The 12,876-nt window shown below is 52.7% G+C and overlaps 6 protein-coding genes across 6 annotated transcripts; 1 reads left to right on the forward strand and 5 right to left on the reverse strand.

Moving 5' to 3' along the window:
- Nucleotides 1-474: 474 nt before the first annotated feature.
- DACRYDRAFT_19465 (Mov34-domain-containing protein) lies at nt 475-1,922 on the reverse strand. The gene is made up of 5 exons (XM_040771522.1): nt 1,766-1,922; nt 1,485-1,715; nt 1,352-1,433; nt 958-1,302; nt 475-900 (listed from the first exon to the last, which is right to left on the reverse strand). Exons 1-5 carry the CDS (start codon nt 1,858-1,860, stop codon nt 712-714), a joined length of 942 nt encoding a protein of 313 aa, XP_040633088.1. The 5' UTR covers nt 1,861-1,922; the 3' UTR covers nt 475-711.
- Nucleotides 1,923-2,411: 489 nt separating this feature from the next.
- On the reverse strand, nt 2,412-4,200 carry DACRYDRAFT_19466 (uncharacterized protein). The gene is made up of 4 exons (XM_040771523.1): nt 4,010-4,200; nt 3,718-3,957; nt 3,273-3,643; nt 2,412-3,221 (listed from the first exon to the last, which is right to left on the reverse strand). The coding sequence occupies exons 1-2, from the start codon at nt 4,095-4,097 to the stop codon at nt 3,827-3,829; spliced, it is 219 nt and encodes a 72-aa protein (XP_040633089.1). The 5' UTR covers nt 4,098-4,200; the 3' UTR covers nt 2,412-3,221; nt 3,273-3,643; nt 3,718-3,826.
- A 632-nt stretch (nt 4,201-4,832) lies between these two features.
- DACRYDRAFT_19467 (uncharacterized protein) lies at nt 4,833-6,418 on the forward strand. Its single transcript, XM_040771524.1, has 6 exons — nt 4,833-5,065; nt 5,134-5,665; nt 5,715-5,771; nt 5,830-6,056; nt 6,110-6,175; nt 6,229-6,418. The coding sequence occupies exons 1-6, from the start codon at nt 4,853-4,855 to the stop codon at nt 6,328-6,330; spliced, it is 1,197 nt and encodes a 398-aa protein (XP_040633090.1). The 5' UTR covers nt 4,833-4,852; the 3' UTR covers nt 6,331-6,418.
- Nucleotides 6,419-6,739: 321 nt separating this feature from the next.
- On the reverse strand, nt 6,740-9,050 carry DACRYDRAFT_73540 (protein kinase Sch9; the record flags this gene model as incomplete). The annotated part of the gene is made up of 5 exons (XM_040776010.1): nt 6,740-7,472; nt 7,526-7,859; nt 7,911-8,381; nt 8,434-8,565; nt 8,626-9,050. The coding sequence occupies 5 exons, from the start codon at nt 9,048-9,050 to the stop codon at nt 6,888-6,890; spliced, it is 1,947 nt and encodes a 648-aa protein (XP_040633091.1). The 3' UTR covers nt 6,740-6,887.
- Nucleotides 9,051-10,197: 1,147 nt separating this feature from the next.
- On the reverse strand, nt 10,198-11,050 carry DACRYDRAFT_92302 (uncharacterized protein). Its single transcript, XM_040777057.1, has 2 exons — nt 10,610-11,050; nt 10,198-10,340 (listed from the first exon to the last, which is right to left on the reverse strand). The coding sequence occupies exons 1-2, from the start codon at nt 11,022-11,024 to the stop codon at nt 10,219-10,221; spliced, it is 537 nt and encodes a 178-aa protein (XP_040633092.1). The 5' UTR covers nt 11,025-11,050; the 3' UTR covers nt 10,198-10,218.
- Nucleotides 11,051-11,843: 793 nt separating this feature from the next.
- DACRYDRAFT_60818 (uncharacterized protein) lies at nt 11,844-12,621 on the reverse strand. Its single transcript, XM_040775650.1, has 3 exons — nt 12,420-12,621; nt 12,317-12,369; nt 11,844-12,265 (listed from the first exon to the last, which is right to left on the reverse strand). The coding sequence occupies exons 1-3, from the start codon at nt 12,613-12,615 to the stop codon at nt 11,918-11,920; spliced, it is 597 nt and encodes a 198-aa protein (XP_040633093.1). The 5' UTR covers nt 12,616-12,621; the 3' UTR covers nt 11,844-11,917.
- Nucleotides 12,622-12,876: the final 255 nt, after the last annotated feature.

Genomic DNA, 12,876 nt, shown 5'->3' on the forward strand with positions numbered 1-12,876 from the left:
TCACGATGTACATGTCCAGAAGGAGCTTTGTTCAAGGGCAGCAGCACGCTTACCGCGATTTCGTCTCATTATTGTCGAGTACGCGGAATAAATGCACTGCAATGAGAGCGCATTTACGCTGCAAATCGGTACCTGGTCCGCGGACTAGGCTGACTTTAAGAAGCATCCCTGCCTGCGGCATGCCCAATCAGCTGCCTCGTGGAGTATGTTTTCGAGCGTCTCTCATCTGTGCCGTCAGGTCGTTGACACACGACCATATCTAGCAGCTCAACTTCGCTGCCAAGAATGGAAATAGCAGATGGGTGACCAAGTTGGAATAGACTCCCTGAGGCGTCTTTGTTCTGACCGCATCCAGTAATTACATACGAAGCAGCACGCACAGGATCAGAAGCAGCATCGCAGTTTCTACGCGAACGTCAGTCGCTGATGTTCCGGAATATGCCTTGTTATTACAGTTGCGACGGAGTTTCAACTCACGACGCTATTATGAAAGAAGCGATTTAGCACAGCTCCGCGGACATGAACAACGGTTTCTACCTGTGCCATGAGAGTTGCTCTGCACCACCTGATGCCGACCGTCGTGAGGTTAGCTTTGGCTAGATCGGTGGGATGCTACAACAGTATCACTTACTGATGCCGCGACTGGCACACACACGGCATCCGTGCAGCAACAGTCGGTCCGAAGCACAGCACGGTCGATAAGATAGAAGATTACAGTTCTGCTAGTAGCATGGTACCCAAGCTCTGCACTACTTGGTCACCCATCGCCTTCTCGACAGCCTCTTCCAAGTGTCTCTTCGGATCTTGTTTCCCAACATGCCGGGTCTTCAATTGCTCAGCTGTTAACGTAGACTCTTCCTGCACAGACTTATTGTACGCTTCTGATAGAGATTGCATGCCCTAATATACGGCAGCCCCATCAGAGAGTGACTTCATAGTAAACCAGATGATTCTCACCTTGATCGCCTTCTCATTCGACTCCTTATGCATATTGAAGTCTTTCAGCTTCAATCCCTCTGTCCAATTCCGCTTGTGAAGATTCATGAGCATGCCTTGCTCTTGTTCAGTTTTGCGGTAGTTAATGGCAATACTGTAATAATGACGGTTGAGGCCGTGAATTAGAGATTGAATGGAGGGCTTGTTGATATGACCGATGTTAGACGTAGTTTGTCGTGGCTCTTGCCCGAGGACCACGGAGTGAGGGTTGATGAGGCGAAATGCGTCAATGACGACTTTTCCTTTCACTGACTGTATGGGATCCACGACCACAGCGACCGCGCGGGTATTGAGGGACTCAAAGGACTGCCATAATTTCAGCAGTGAAAACACCTAATAGATGCATACCACATACTTGTTGGGTGTTGATGTCGACGCTGGACAGCCAACAACCAAACCCAGGATGAGAATGGTACCAACCGACAACCATTTCTGGCCTGTGCACCGTCAGATTCGACGCATATATGTGGATCATATAGATCACTCACCGACCAGTTTGCTTTAGCATATCCATCATCTTAGTCTGGAACACATGGTCCACGGATTCGACGGACACAGTTGTTCCTGACTGAGGCATGGCAAACACATCAATAACTTGCACTGTGTAGTCGTCGACAAATTCTCCCAGCATCAGTCCCATGACTTCCATTGGCACCCCCGCACGCCCGTGCTTCAGCATCTTCAGGAGGGCAAGAGAGGATATATGGATGACTTCCCCGCTGTGGATATGTATCAGCACGCCGGACTATCGAGGACAGTGTATGCGCACTTGTCCGGTATGGGGTGGTCGCCTCCTGGTGCAGCCTGACCCCGCTGCTGAGCGGCTACCTGCTGCATCATTCTATCAAGTCCCGCGCCGTCCATTCTGAAGTATACACGGAGATCACAGGGGGAAGTACAAGTAAAAGGTCTTGCGGGGCGTTCTGCGCTGAGTGCAGGCGATTTGGCCCGGGCGACGCGTAATTCAGGGAGGTCAGTGGCGTCTGAACTGGAAAGTTCCGGTTTGCCACGTGATGCGAGGTTGAACGACCTCTTGTACTCTCTCCGCCACATTCAAACCTTTGCACTCCTGGGTTGATGCAGCACGTGAGCTTGGTTTGCGTGCAAAGCTCTAGATGAACATATAGATGCGATCGTTATAGTCACTTTATTACGCTGTTGGCTTCTTTTTGCACGTCCGCCAGAGTGGCACGCCGGACACTCGGTCTTCATGCATCGCTGCTCGTCGTGGTCCAACTTCTTCGGAGTCTGATCACTCAAGATGCACTGGCGCATCTTTCTGCGGAGATTCTTACCTGAGCTTTATGGTTCCCCATCTAGAACTGCCCCGAAACGTGTTCAAGCCTCATCAGCCCCACCGGACGGTACCGCCAATTGCACGGCTCTCCGATCGGTCCGCTCAATGTATCATGTCCCCGCTCGTGAGTGTCCACTTTAAGATCTTCTACGGAACACTTGCGAGTTTATGTTGGCTCAAGTCTTTAGCCTATGGATTGGTCTGTGCACGTGATGAACTGCGCGACTCTTGTCATGCCGAAGGGGTGTCCACAAATTGGCCAATCGGCGGGCTCCGAAATGACCAAGTATTGGGTGGACATCGATTCTGTGGCTTTTGTCCATGACTCGGTGAGAAATACGCATCACATACTCTTCCTGGACGCTGAAATGCCAAAAATATGCGGTTTCGATACCCTTGCTCGTCCTCGGCTTCCTCGGTCAAAGAGGCTTCGATGCAGCGAAGTCTGCGACCTTCTGCGTCGAGCTTGGGCACAAACAAGTTCAACTCTATGTGGCGGATTGCAACATGTGTAACGATGAGACGTAAGCGATTTCTATGGAGCCGATGCTGGGTGCGGCGTGGACATCACTTCCCGTCTACCCCAGCGTATTCGATACCATTATTCTGACGGCCAAATTACCCCGAACTCGCGCCGTGAACATCCTTGGTTGGCGACGACACTATCTCCTACCACTCGATGCGATGTTTTGCGGTGTGACGTTTAGATGACCCACACGAAGGCTATCGGCGCCACGGTCCGGGCGGAACACGGAGTTGCATTCATGGCCTCACACTAGGTGTATTCTATGGCTGCGGATCCAGATTTCAGACCTCGTGTTTCGCTTATTGCCTGTCTAGGGCCGTGATAATGAACTGGAGAGTTGTTCCGGATCCTCGCTATGGGCGACTGGTCCATTTCAGCTAGGGGATGGGAAAAAAAGGAACGGTGGGTGGTCGATTGACTCAGCACCTGTGTGAATCCTCTGATACGTTCTAGGCAGCGTACTGAGCATTCATTTGAGGATATCTTTTCGAGGCTTCGCCGCACCATATCTCTCGTCAAGCAGTCGGGCACGAAGCGCCCGTGGCTGTGTCCATCAGCGGCCTATCGTCATCAGGGTTACATCTTGCGCCTCCAGAGGTTTCTTATGTATTCTTCTGAAGTATTCCGACCAACCAGACGACGTGTATTTGCTACCCACTGCCTTCTCTTAGGCATCGAGAAGCTGGTCTATCCTATCATGTGGGAAGTCTAGTGGGTCGGGACAACGTTGCGTCTAAACTCAGCGGTTATCCGCCCCCTTATTCAAAGACTGGTCCCCTCTATCGCGTGGCCATCCTCAACATCATGGCCTGACAAGGACGAAGGTTGGTTCCGTCATTCGCGAAACGCTCATTTCTAATGCGAGTGTTATCATTGGCTAACACCGTCCTTCTGTCAGTCTGAATAGCTATCCACGGCCATGGTGAGGCTCTCAAAGTCCCCTATGGATTCCCCAGTTCTCCGACGGCCCCCAATCCGGCAGAGTCTCGGAATTGAAAATGTTCTTTTCATGCCAGGTACGTCGTGCTTTGGCGACTGTTTAGTGGCTGGGGCATGGCGCTGTGCCCGAATGCTGGCCGGAAAGCACCCCGCGTACTGGTAGGAAAGGGAGACTTGGTCTCGAATGTACCTAACCTGTGCATGTGGAGCTCCGCCTGTACGTTGACAGACTACAACTTACCCAGTTTCAGGCCTCGATTCGCCCATACCGCAAGCGTTCACATCTTCTGCTGTCGGCGGTCGGAGCAGCGCTTGATTGCCAGCGCTCGCATCGCGCATCGCTCGTCGTGAACGCTACCAGCAGGATAGTGATGGTCTTTTCTCGTGATCAGCGATGCTCCATATCTGGATCACCGCGGACGTATTTTGGTATCCTATTTCCTTCCCCGCACTTTGCGGTCTTTCTTGTGAACGAATTCATCATAGGTTGCTGTGCGATGAGCCGCGGATGCTCCAATCAGGATAGCTTCGCGTATGTCGTAAGGTTAAAACAGCTAAAATGGACAGAACAGTGATGCGGAAGTCCAGCAAATCTGGCCTGGTTGTCGGAAGAATGCTGATTGGGGATGGGAGAATTGATCGTTGTACCTGATCCGAGCACTGCGGGCAAAGGCATTGTCAGGCCAAAGGACTTCGCGAAGGGCTGGACCAGAAGCGAATGAATAGGTGTCACCTGCCTTCTCCCAGGTTCCGACTGTCGAGAACTCGGGGCGGAGAGGTGTGGAGGGACCGGGTCGTGAATGCGCTTGTCCGTCATGAATATTCCCCATTCTTGACGGGCGCATGTGGCCCCCAGACCATGCGCCAATCGCCTGTGTTTCCTGCTCGATATAAGGAGCCAGGTTCAGGGCTGTTCAAATCGACTGTGTTCCCCCCCGCCGCTGTCGTTCGTTGTACTGCCCAACCGTTTCTCTCCAAGTTATATCCTCGGACGCTAAATCAATTGGGCGCCGTTCCCTCCAAGTGGCATCAGCACCCTGACATAAATATTTTGATCCCATCCCCGCATCATGTCCCTTTTCTACTTCGCGGTCATGTCCCTCTTCTCGGCCACTGGACTCTTCAAAGAGGAGAAGGAGCAGGACGACATATCAACAGACCTCGACGAGAAATGTGTCCCATTCTCACTCGACGCTTGTCGATTCTGTGCCGAACCATGTGATGAAGACCACCTGGAGTATCCGGCAAAGCTCGACGTGGATCAGACTCCTGGCATGTTCGGGTCGGTCAAGCCCTATGCACGCCAAGTGAGCCTGATGCGATTTGATTCAAGTCTATCAATTATCTAATGTCGTTGCTACCCGACTTCCCTCAGATTGTTATCTCAACCGGCAAGACCGACTGGCCACGGGAGATCACCGAGGAGGAGGACAGCCTCGCACAGCACGTCGCTCAGGTGAACGCATGGCGGACGCTGGAGCGACAGGTCAATGCTGCCTCTGAGGCAGCTCATGGTGCTGAAAAGCAGCTGGTGAATGGCTTGGCCAAGTTGTCGCTGGACGACGGTACAACGGCAGTTCCTACGCCAACAGACGCACATCCGCCGATCCTGGAGCCTTCTCCAGTCAACCACGATGAACATCCAAAGTGGGACGGGGTTTGGCAGTCGCAGGATCCATCCGCCTCTCGTCTATCCATCCTCAACGGCTCCCACACCGCTTCCGAGGATGGGATGGCTAACGTTCTCATCTTCCCGGACTACAAAATGGTTCGAGTGGAGGAAGGCCGGGAAGGCGCCGAGACACTATGGGAGAATGCATTGAACCCGGACCTACGTCTGGCCGGTAAGGGCTCCGAGCACGAGAGCAAATCATACCTGTTGCCCTACTCTTGTGTGATTCTTCTATGTACGCATGTCTGCTCCCCCACCGTGTTCTCTAACGTACATATGCATAGGCTCACATAAGCGACGCGATAACCGTTGTCACATTGTCGCCCCCAAGCTCTTACAAGGTTCGTTGACGTTGTTTACCATTCCGCTTGCACTCGGCTAATCTGTTTGGAATTTAAGCTTTCACTTCTCAGCTTGAGTACGAGGGATGGCAAGTGGATCACAACATCGATGAGAACTATGATGACTGGGGTGATTCGCTGGAGTCTATCACGGGCCTCACTCAAGACGAACGTGAGATGATCGTCGAGAAGCGTCTGGCGGACCCCGAGCGTCGCGAGAATAAACGCGTGCTCATCCTTCGCAGCTCTCACGTCGGCGGGCATAAGTATGCTGGCAACGTCATCGTGAGCACTACACTACCGGAAGAGGTGGGAACCGCGCTCATTGTTTCCACCAGCTCGCCTTCCCCACCCGTGCTATGGTCTGGTACGGCCGTGTGACACCACATGAAGTTGCATCCATCGTTAGTTGCCAAGTGTGTGCCTCGTATCCTTGCTGACTCGCCGTTCATTGCAGGTCAAGAACACAATCACGGACGGCAAGGTGTTGCCGAAACTAATGCGCGGCGGCATGAACCTCTCCCGGAAGTGTGGAAAGCGTACATTGCTGGAATGGTAAAACGCCTTCTTGTTGAGTGAAGTAATGAAGGCGGACTTGTTGGCTAGTTGGGGTAATATTTCGGCATTGTAAAGTAGTAGAGGATCTCTGGGCATTGTACAGTGGTTACAGATATCGGCCAGTACAACACCAGTTCAATGTACATTAGCTTGCAATCAATTCATACACTCCAATCCTGTTCACATTTTGCAGCGAAAAACAATTCAAAGGTCATACATCCATTTCAACTGCTTTCGATACAAGTACACAGAGGTTGTTTCTTGGTTTGTTCATCGCCTCTACGACCCGTGAGGACATGTACAACTAATAGCACATCCGCACACAAGACACAGAGTTGAGCATGGAGTGCAGGCGGGGGAGAGGAAAGGGGAAGCGACGACAAGGGAAAGAGAACGTACAGGCTGGTATGGGACGCTGAACCGAAAGCGGCTCAGGTCAATTGGGAGGATAATTATAATGTCGAACGTTAGGTTGGAGAAACAGATCGGATATCGAGACTTGGGAGTTAGCATTGGTGAAGGCCAAGTCGAGGTGTTGGAAAGGATTGGATGTAGCGATCAAGGATCGACGTCCATGCGGTCGTTCGCCCGCCTTCGTGCATTACGGCCAGCGGCCACTTCTTCATTCAGCTCATCTTCAGACCTTTCGACCTCTTCATCGCTTAGAGCTTCGTCGTCCTCAATGTGAATGTCACGGGCTTCAAGGAAGCTCGAGGCATTCTGAAGGACGCTGTCGCCAGTATAGGTGAAACCCTTGAAGTTATCCTGCACCGAGCTAGTTAAGGGGCTGCCCTGTTTGAGGTTCTGAGGCTTCTGCCCGGAGATATTCATCGGTCGTTGTTTTGCCTGAGTGCCTTGCGGGCCGTTGAACGTCTTCTGCCCATTGGTTCCTTGCCTTGTCCAATCATCCGAAGTATCTTCGGTATCATAGATGTCGATACCAACTTCGGCAAGATCCGCAGAGGTGAACTCAGGATCAAAGTTGGCTGTAGACTCGTCAGACTCGACGTTAGGCTTGAAAGGAGGGGTGATCTTCTTCTGTGCAAGAAGGATCCAGTCAATCCCGTGGAAGAATGGGTGCTCCTTGAGCTCCGCGGCGTCCCTCAAAGCACCGAGACGATGCTTCGGGTTGCGGTTCAGAAGCTGGAACTGCGTTAGAACCCGGCACACGGTTCCATAACCTGAAACGAACTCACCCCCTTGACAAATTGCTTGCCGTCCTCGGAAATGACCCCGCGGGGGAATCTTATTTTTCCGAAACAGATGTTTTTGTACATCTGCTGGGTGTCCTCGGCGTAGAACGGGCTCCAGCCGCAGCACATCTCGAAGAGCAACACGCCCAGCGACCAGAAGTCGACGAGCTTCGAATAACCGTGATCGTCGAGTAGCACCTCAGGGGCGAGGTACTCCGTGGTACCGCAGAAGGTGTTCGTCAGTTGGTCTCCTGGTAGATCTGGCTTGGATAGACCAAAATCGCACAGGGCAACATGGCCGGTGGCGTCGAGGAGGATGTTTTCCGGTTTCAAGTCGCTGACGTCAGATCAGCAGATGTACCCTAGATATTGGGCTGATTAGACTTACCGATAAACTATGTTGTATTTATGGAGATGCTCCAGAGCAAGAACAAGCTCGGCAATGTAGAACCTCGCGCGCTCTTCGGTGAATCGTGTCTCTTTCTGCAAATGCCAGAACAGTTCTCCACCGCTCTTGAAATCGGTCACGAGGTACAGGTCGGTCTCGGTTTGGAAGGAGAACTTGAGACCAACGAGGAAAGGGCATTCCAGCGATCGTTGCAGAATCTTGCGCTCGCCTATAGTGTGCGCTACTTCTTTCTTCGCGACGATCTCCTTCTTCGAAAGGACCTTCATGGCATAAATACGCCTCGTGTCCTTCTTGCGTACCTGGAACACCCGCCCAAAGGTTCCACGGCCGATTAACTTCATGAACTCAAAGTCACGCGGTGACAAATGGTGTTTCGTTTTGTGCTGCTCATATCGAAGCTGTATCCTAATCTCCCCTGATACCTGTTCGGTCGCATCACGAGCACGAAGCCTAGAACGCAAAATGAGGGCGCATACATGAAGGCACAGAAGGAGTTACGTACTTGTACCATTGATCCACTGTATGCTCATGGATCAAGACCGGCTTGAGATCCAAAGCACCCAGGAACACTTCCGGGTCGACCGACCGGTCGTACACGTTGAAGGAGATATACGATTCGTCAGAGGTCACATCACTGTATCCCAATGCGGATTAGCGTTGAAAATTTGTCGTCTCAGGCGAAAACTGTACGTACAAGGATACCTCGTGCTTCCAGACCGGATTATATGGAGAGGCCGTTCCGAAGAGGGTTGCTCCCAGGCCGTTGGAAGACTTTTGAGACCCAATGGAGGAGTTGGTGTCTTTCCTCGACCGTGGTTGTAGACTCAAGTTTCCAGCAGCCCGTTCCAGCGTCACGAGCGCCGTGCTTGAGTTATTTCTACTCAAATTCGTCGCGATGCCCTTTGCTTCCCTCTCTGTCTCAGGGATAGGATCCCGTCCGACGAACTCATTCTGCTCAAATTGTACTACGACGTAAGGCTTCGAATGCGGGGAGGGTACCCGTAATCCTCGGGCTTGGATGAGCTTGACGTGGATCTGACCACGGGAGGAAAACGTGTTGCCTGCATTTGAGGACGTTGTTTGGGCGGTGATACTCCTCTTAAGGGGCGGGGGTTTCATTGCGAACTCGGGAGGGTGGAGGGAGAGTTGGGTCGTTGCTGGAGTGCTGAAGCTCCCACCAGGGGAGAGGGGACCGGTCGGTGTTGCGTCACCTCGGCCACCGTAGCTTGTGATGTGAGCGTTTAGGAGGTGATGATGGAGATTATGTGTGCCAATGGTAGGCGTGCGCGTGCCCGAAGCGGCTGGGGTGCGCTGACCAGAAGTCTGGGGACCTGGGGATGGGGATGGGGACATGGCGGTTTCGGTCAAAGTGGGGACAGAATTCGGCTGAAATTGGCCGGGTTGAGCGGTGCCGTTACGCGAGTGATTCCTGCCTTCAGTCTGACCGAGCAGCTGCTGCTTGCCGTTGGTGGCAGCGTATGCTGCTGCGTGGGCGTCCCGTGCTTGCAGCTGATCGTGAGGAGGCAGGGTCGAAGTTGCTTGTACCGTGGCGGAAGAAGTCGCCGGGGACGCGGGAGCAGCCTGTGCAGCGGCCATATCGAATGGGTCGCGCTCGTATACGGTGCCGCCCGCCTGGGAAGCTCTTGGTGTTGTTTGGTCAGCCAGACCGGATGGCCAGAATCTAAGCATTGTTGGTATTGTATTCGAGGTCGTCGCGGAACTGATGTGGAGGAGATGGTTGATGAGCGGGAAAAAGAGGGAAGACTCGAGGGGAATTAAGGCAGTTGCTAATCGTAGAGCGGGGCCCTTCCGGGGAGCGAGGTGTTTGCTCTCTCTCTAGTTTTGCGCTTCCGTCCAGCTGACACTCGTGGTGGCGTAATAATCGCGATATGTCCCTGATCAGACCCTGCAAATGCTCTTTACACGTTAGAGCGAATAAGTGAAAAATTGTTATAAGAGTGCGGGTAAGTTGAGAATAGTTTAGTTTGCCGTCCGCACTTTTTGCCAAGTTGTTGATGGTAAGAAAGAGAGAAGTGATGGGGAGATTATGGAGCGCTAATCAGTGGGCTTGAAGAGAGGGGCGTGATTCTGAGCCTCCGTTCCCGTTTGAATATTCGGACAGGCCCGGCCGGCTTGTTACCCGCCTCGAGGTACAGTACCTATGACGTAGGCATCTCCCACTCCCGTCCCTTTTCCTTCCCCTTCGCACATTTACCCGCTATTAACCGCTCCACGTACGTTTTAACCTTCATTGTCCACGGATTAACCAATTGTTATTATCATCCCTTCACTTCACTTCTCCCACATGTTCCTTCATCCACACTTGAAACTTACGACCCAGCGACGTCGTAAGCCCAAACCCAGCACCCAGCACCATCATTTGGTAAACTTGCCGCCGAGGCATTCGATCTGTTTTCTCATCAGCCCCTTTATGCGCCTCCCAAACACGACCGGCAATATAATCCACAGATAGTTGTAAAAAGATGAGACAAGGAATGAGGAGTGAAGCAAGTTCCGTCGTACACAGCATTTTCCTACAGATCCGCTGACCTGTGTTGTGAGGGGGCTGTTGCACAATCCCACGTCTCGGAGCGGAGATGCTCCGGCATTCAAACATTCCCCAAAAGCAGAAAAAGTTCCCCCAAAACGGAAGATAAGCAGCAAGAGGTAATGCTTACAAACAGCACTGACAACCACACCGCTCCCCACACCCGCGAGGATGTCCGCCCACTCCTTCATACCGGCGTACTGGCCCACATCCCGCCAACCAACGTACAGACATCCCAGACCGCCCAGCTGCAGCCCACGCCACGCGCCGCCCTTGATGCTCCCAAGGATGACCCTGTAGTTCTTCGTCTTCTGGTAGAAATACCACCCCTCCATCGTCGTTGGTGCCCGGTGTGTGTTTTCTGCTGCGAATCGCAGGCCGGCCATCCGCCCACCGCGGATACACCCAGTCATCGCCCCGAGCGCAAACAGCAAACCGGGTATGACGATATCCTCTTTTGGAATGTCGGGTAGGTGAATCGCACGCGCTTTACGCTCTTCTAGCGTGAGCCCGCTGCTGGGGCCGGCCTCTGGTGGTGTGGTCATGGTGGATTGGGCCAAGGGATGTGTACGCGTCCCCAGTGCACAGAGCCCTGACAAGCCGAACAACAATCCGGTGGGGTGGAAATATTCAGGACTAGAAGCACCCTTAATGAGCTTCTTGTGTTCCTTGGCATCAGCTTCGGTGATTGAAGCAGATTCTATCGTCTATTTCTCTATTCCCTTGTTGCCTTGTTCTTGCAGGTCACTGGCAACGGCTTGATCGAGAGTGATCGACACTCATCACCATATATAATCACACAGATCCGTGATATCGGACAGGTATATGTCTTGACACCCGTCCTTATCATCTATAGGTCTCAACAATAGGTGTCCCACATTAGACCTGCTAGTGGAGAATGGGTCGTGTGACAGCCCAAGTTTAAATCGCGGTCCGCCGGGCTGTCCATCCGACCGAACTGTAAAGCGCTTCCCTGACTTCGGACACACACCCGCTTGCTTTCATCCCGTCCACTAGGTTGTCAGCAGGTGCTCATTCATTCCCCAACGATCGAAAGTGAATTCTACCGCGACGTAAAACATATCAGATTGGACGGTCAGTCCGGGCATCAGGACCTAAGCCAGCGGATCCGCTGACCTGACCAAGCAACAAGGGGTGGGGCGGGCGGTGCACGGACCGTATACAGAATTAGCAAGCACGTTGCTGCCAGAAGGTGCAGACGTCGACGAGGAAGCGTCAAGCTTGTCATTGGATATGTTTAGACGACCCCACAGCGTTGACAAGAGGATCCGGATGGTTTGGATGGCTTTGAGGTCACAGGCTCGCCCGAACATGCCTCCATCTCTCGGCACGTCTACATGCCGCGACAAAGGGTGCATAATTAGAGCTCAACCAAGGACGTACAAAGAAGCTGTAGAAACAGACTTTACCAGACATGCTACTTATTGAGAGTGACGGATGGTCCTACCATCATACGCTCGTTCTTCACCTTGCTCCAGACTGGTATTAATCCCATCGCCTTGGCCCGCCTGATTGCCTTTCCCATCCTTCGCTGACTCCGCCACGTCAGTAAGGATTGAGCGCGGCGCACGATCCTCCCGGTCTCCGTCACGTACTCGTTGAGGAGTTGAATGTTGCGATATTCGTCTAGCGGGTCGATTTGGTTGAGCTGGAAGGGGTCGACTTGCATAGCGACTTTCTTCGATGGCCCGAGAATTCGGCGTGACTTCCTTTGCCTACCACTGAATTCGCGATTATCTACGCTCTGGCTCCAGGGTGCGTAAGCCTAGCAAGTACGCGATGAGCGAGAGGAGGCACATAAGTTGGTACGACGTACTTTGTCCGGGAAGAACCGTCTTGTGCGTTCCATGGTAAGGACTGCTTCTACATCTGGTGATAGATAAGACAATATCTTAGACTTTAACGACATATAAATTCACCAGCAGACTGAGAATCCAAGCTACTGGCAAGACGTTCATAAGCATCTCCTTGTTCTGCGCCTTGCTCTGGTTGCGTCGTCGGCGCGTAACGGCGGACACAGGTTGGTGAGAAAGCACCGAATCGCCTTGCAAAGGAAGGGCCGGCGACAACGGATCGTGGTAGTGACGGTAGGCGAGGTATCACGAATGGGAACATGGCGATAAAGGTGGAAGCGGTGAAATGAATGTCTGGTTGGTGCTTGTCGATCCCTTGACGGGTCGCCAAAAAAAGGAAGACACGGGCCAATTGAAATCTCGAAAAGGCAGGTGGACCTAAAAAGGAAAGCGGGAGCAAATAAAGAAGGGACCAAAAGCGTCATGAGACCCAGAATGACGAGGGGTCTTGCACTAGGGGAAATTACAAAGTCGCGAATCGACTCCTTGTTCTCCGTGTCACCCATCTCCTCTCATCCCTTCC

The sequence above is a fragment of the Dacryopinax primogenitus genome (genome assembly GCF_000292625.1).
Source record: "Dacryopinax primogenitus strain DJM-731 SS1 chromosome Unknown DACRYscaffold_1, whole genome shotgun sequence".
NCBI lineage: Eukaryota > Fungi > Basidiomycota > Dacrymycetes > Dacrymycetales > Dacrymycetaceae > Dacryopinax > Dacryopinax primogenitus.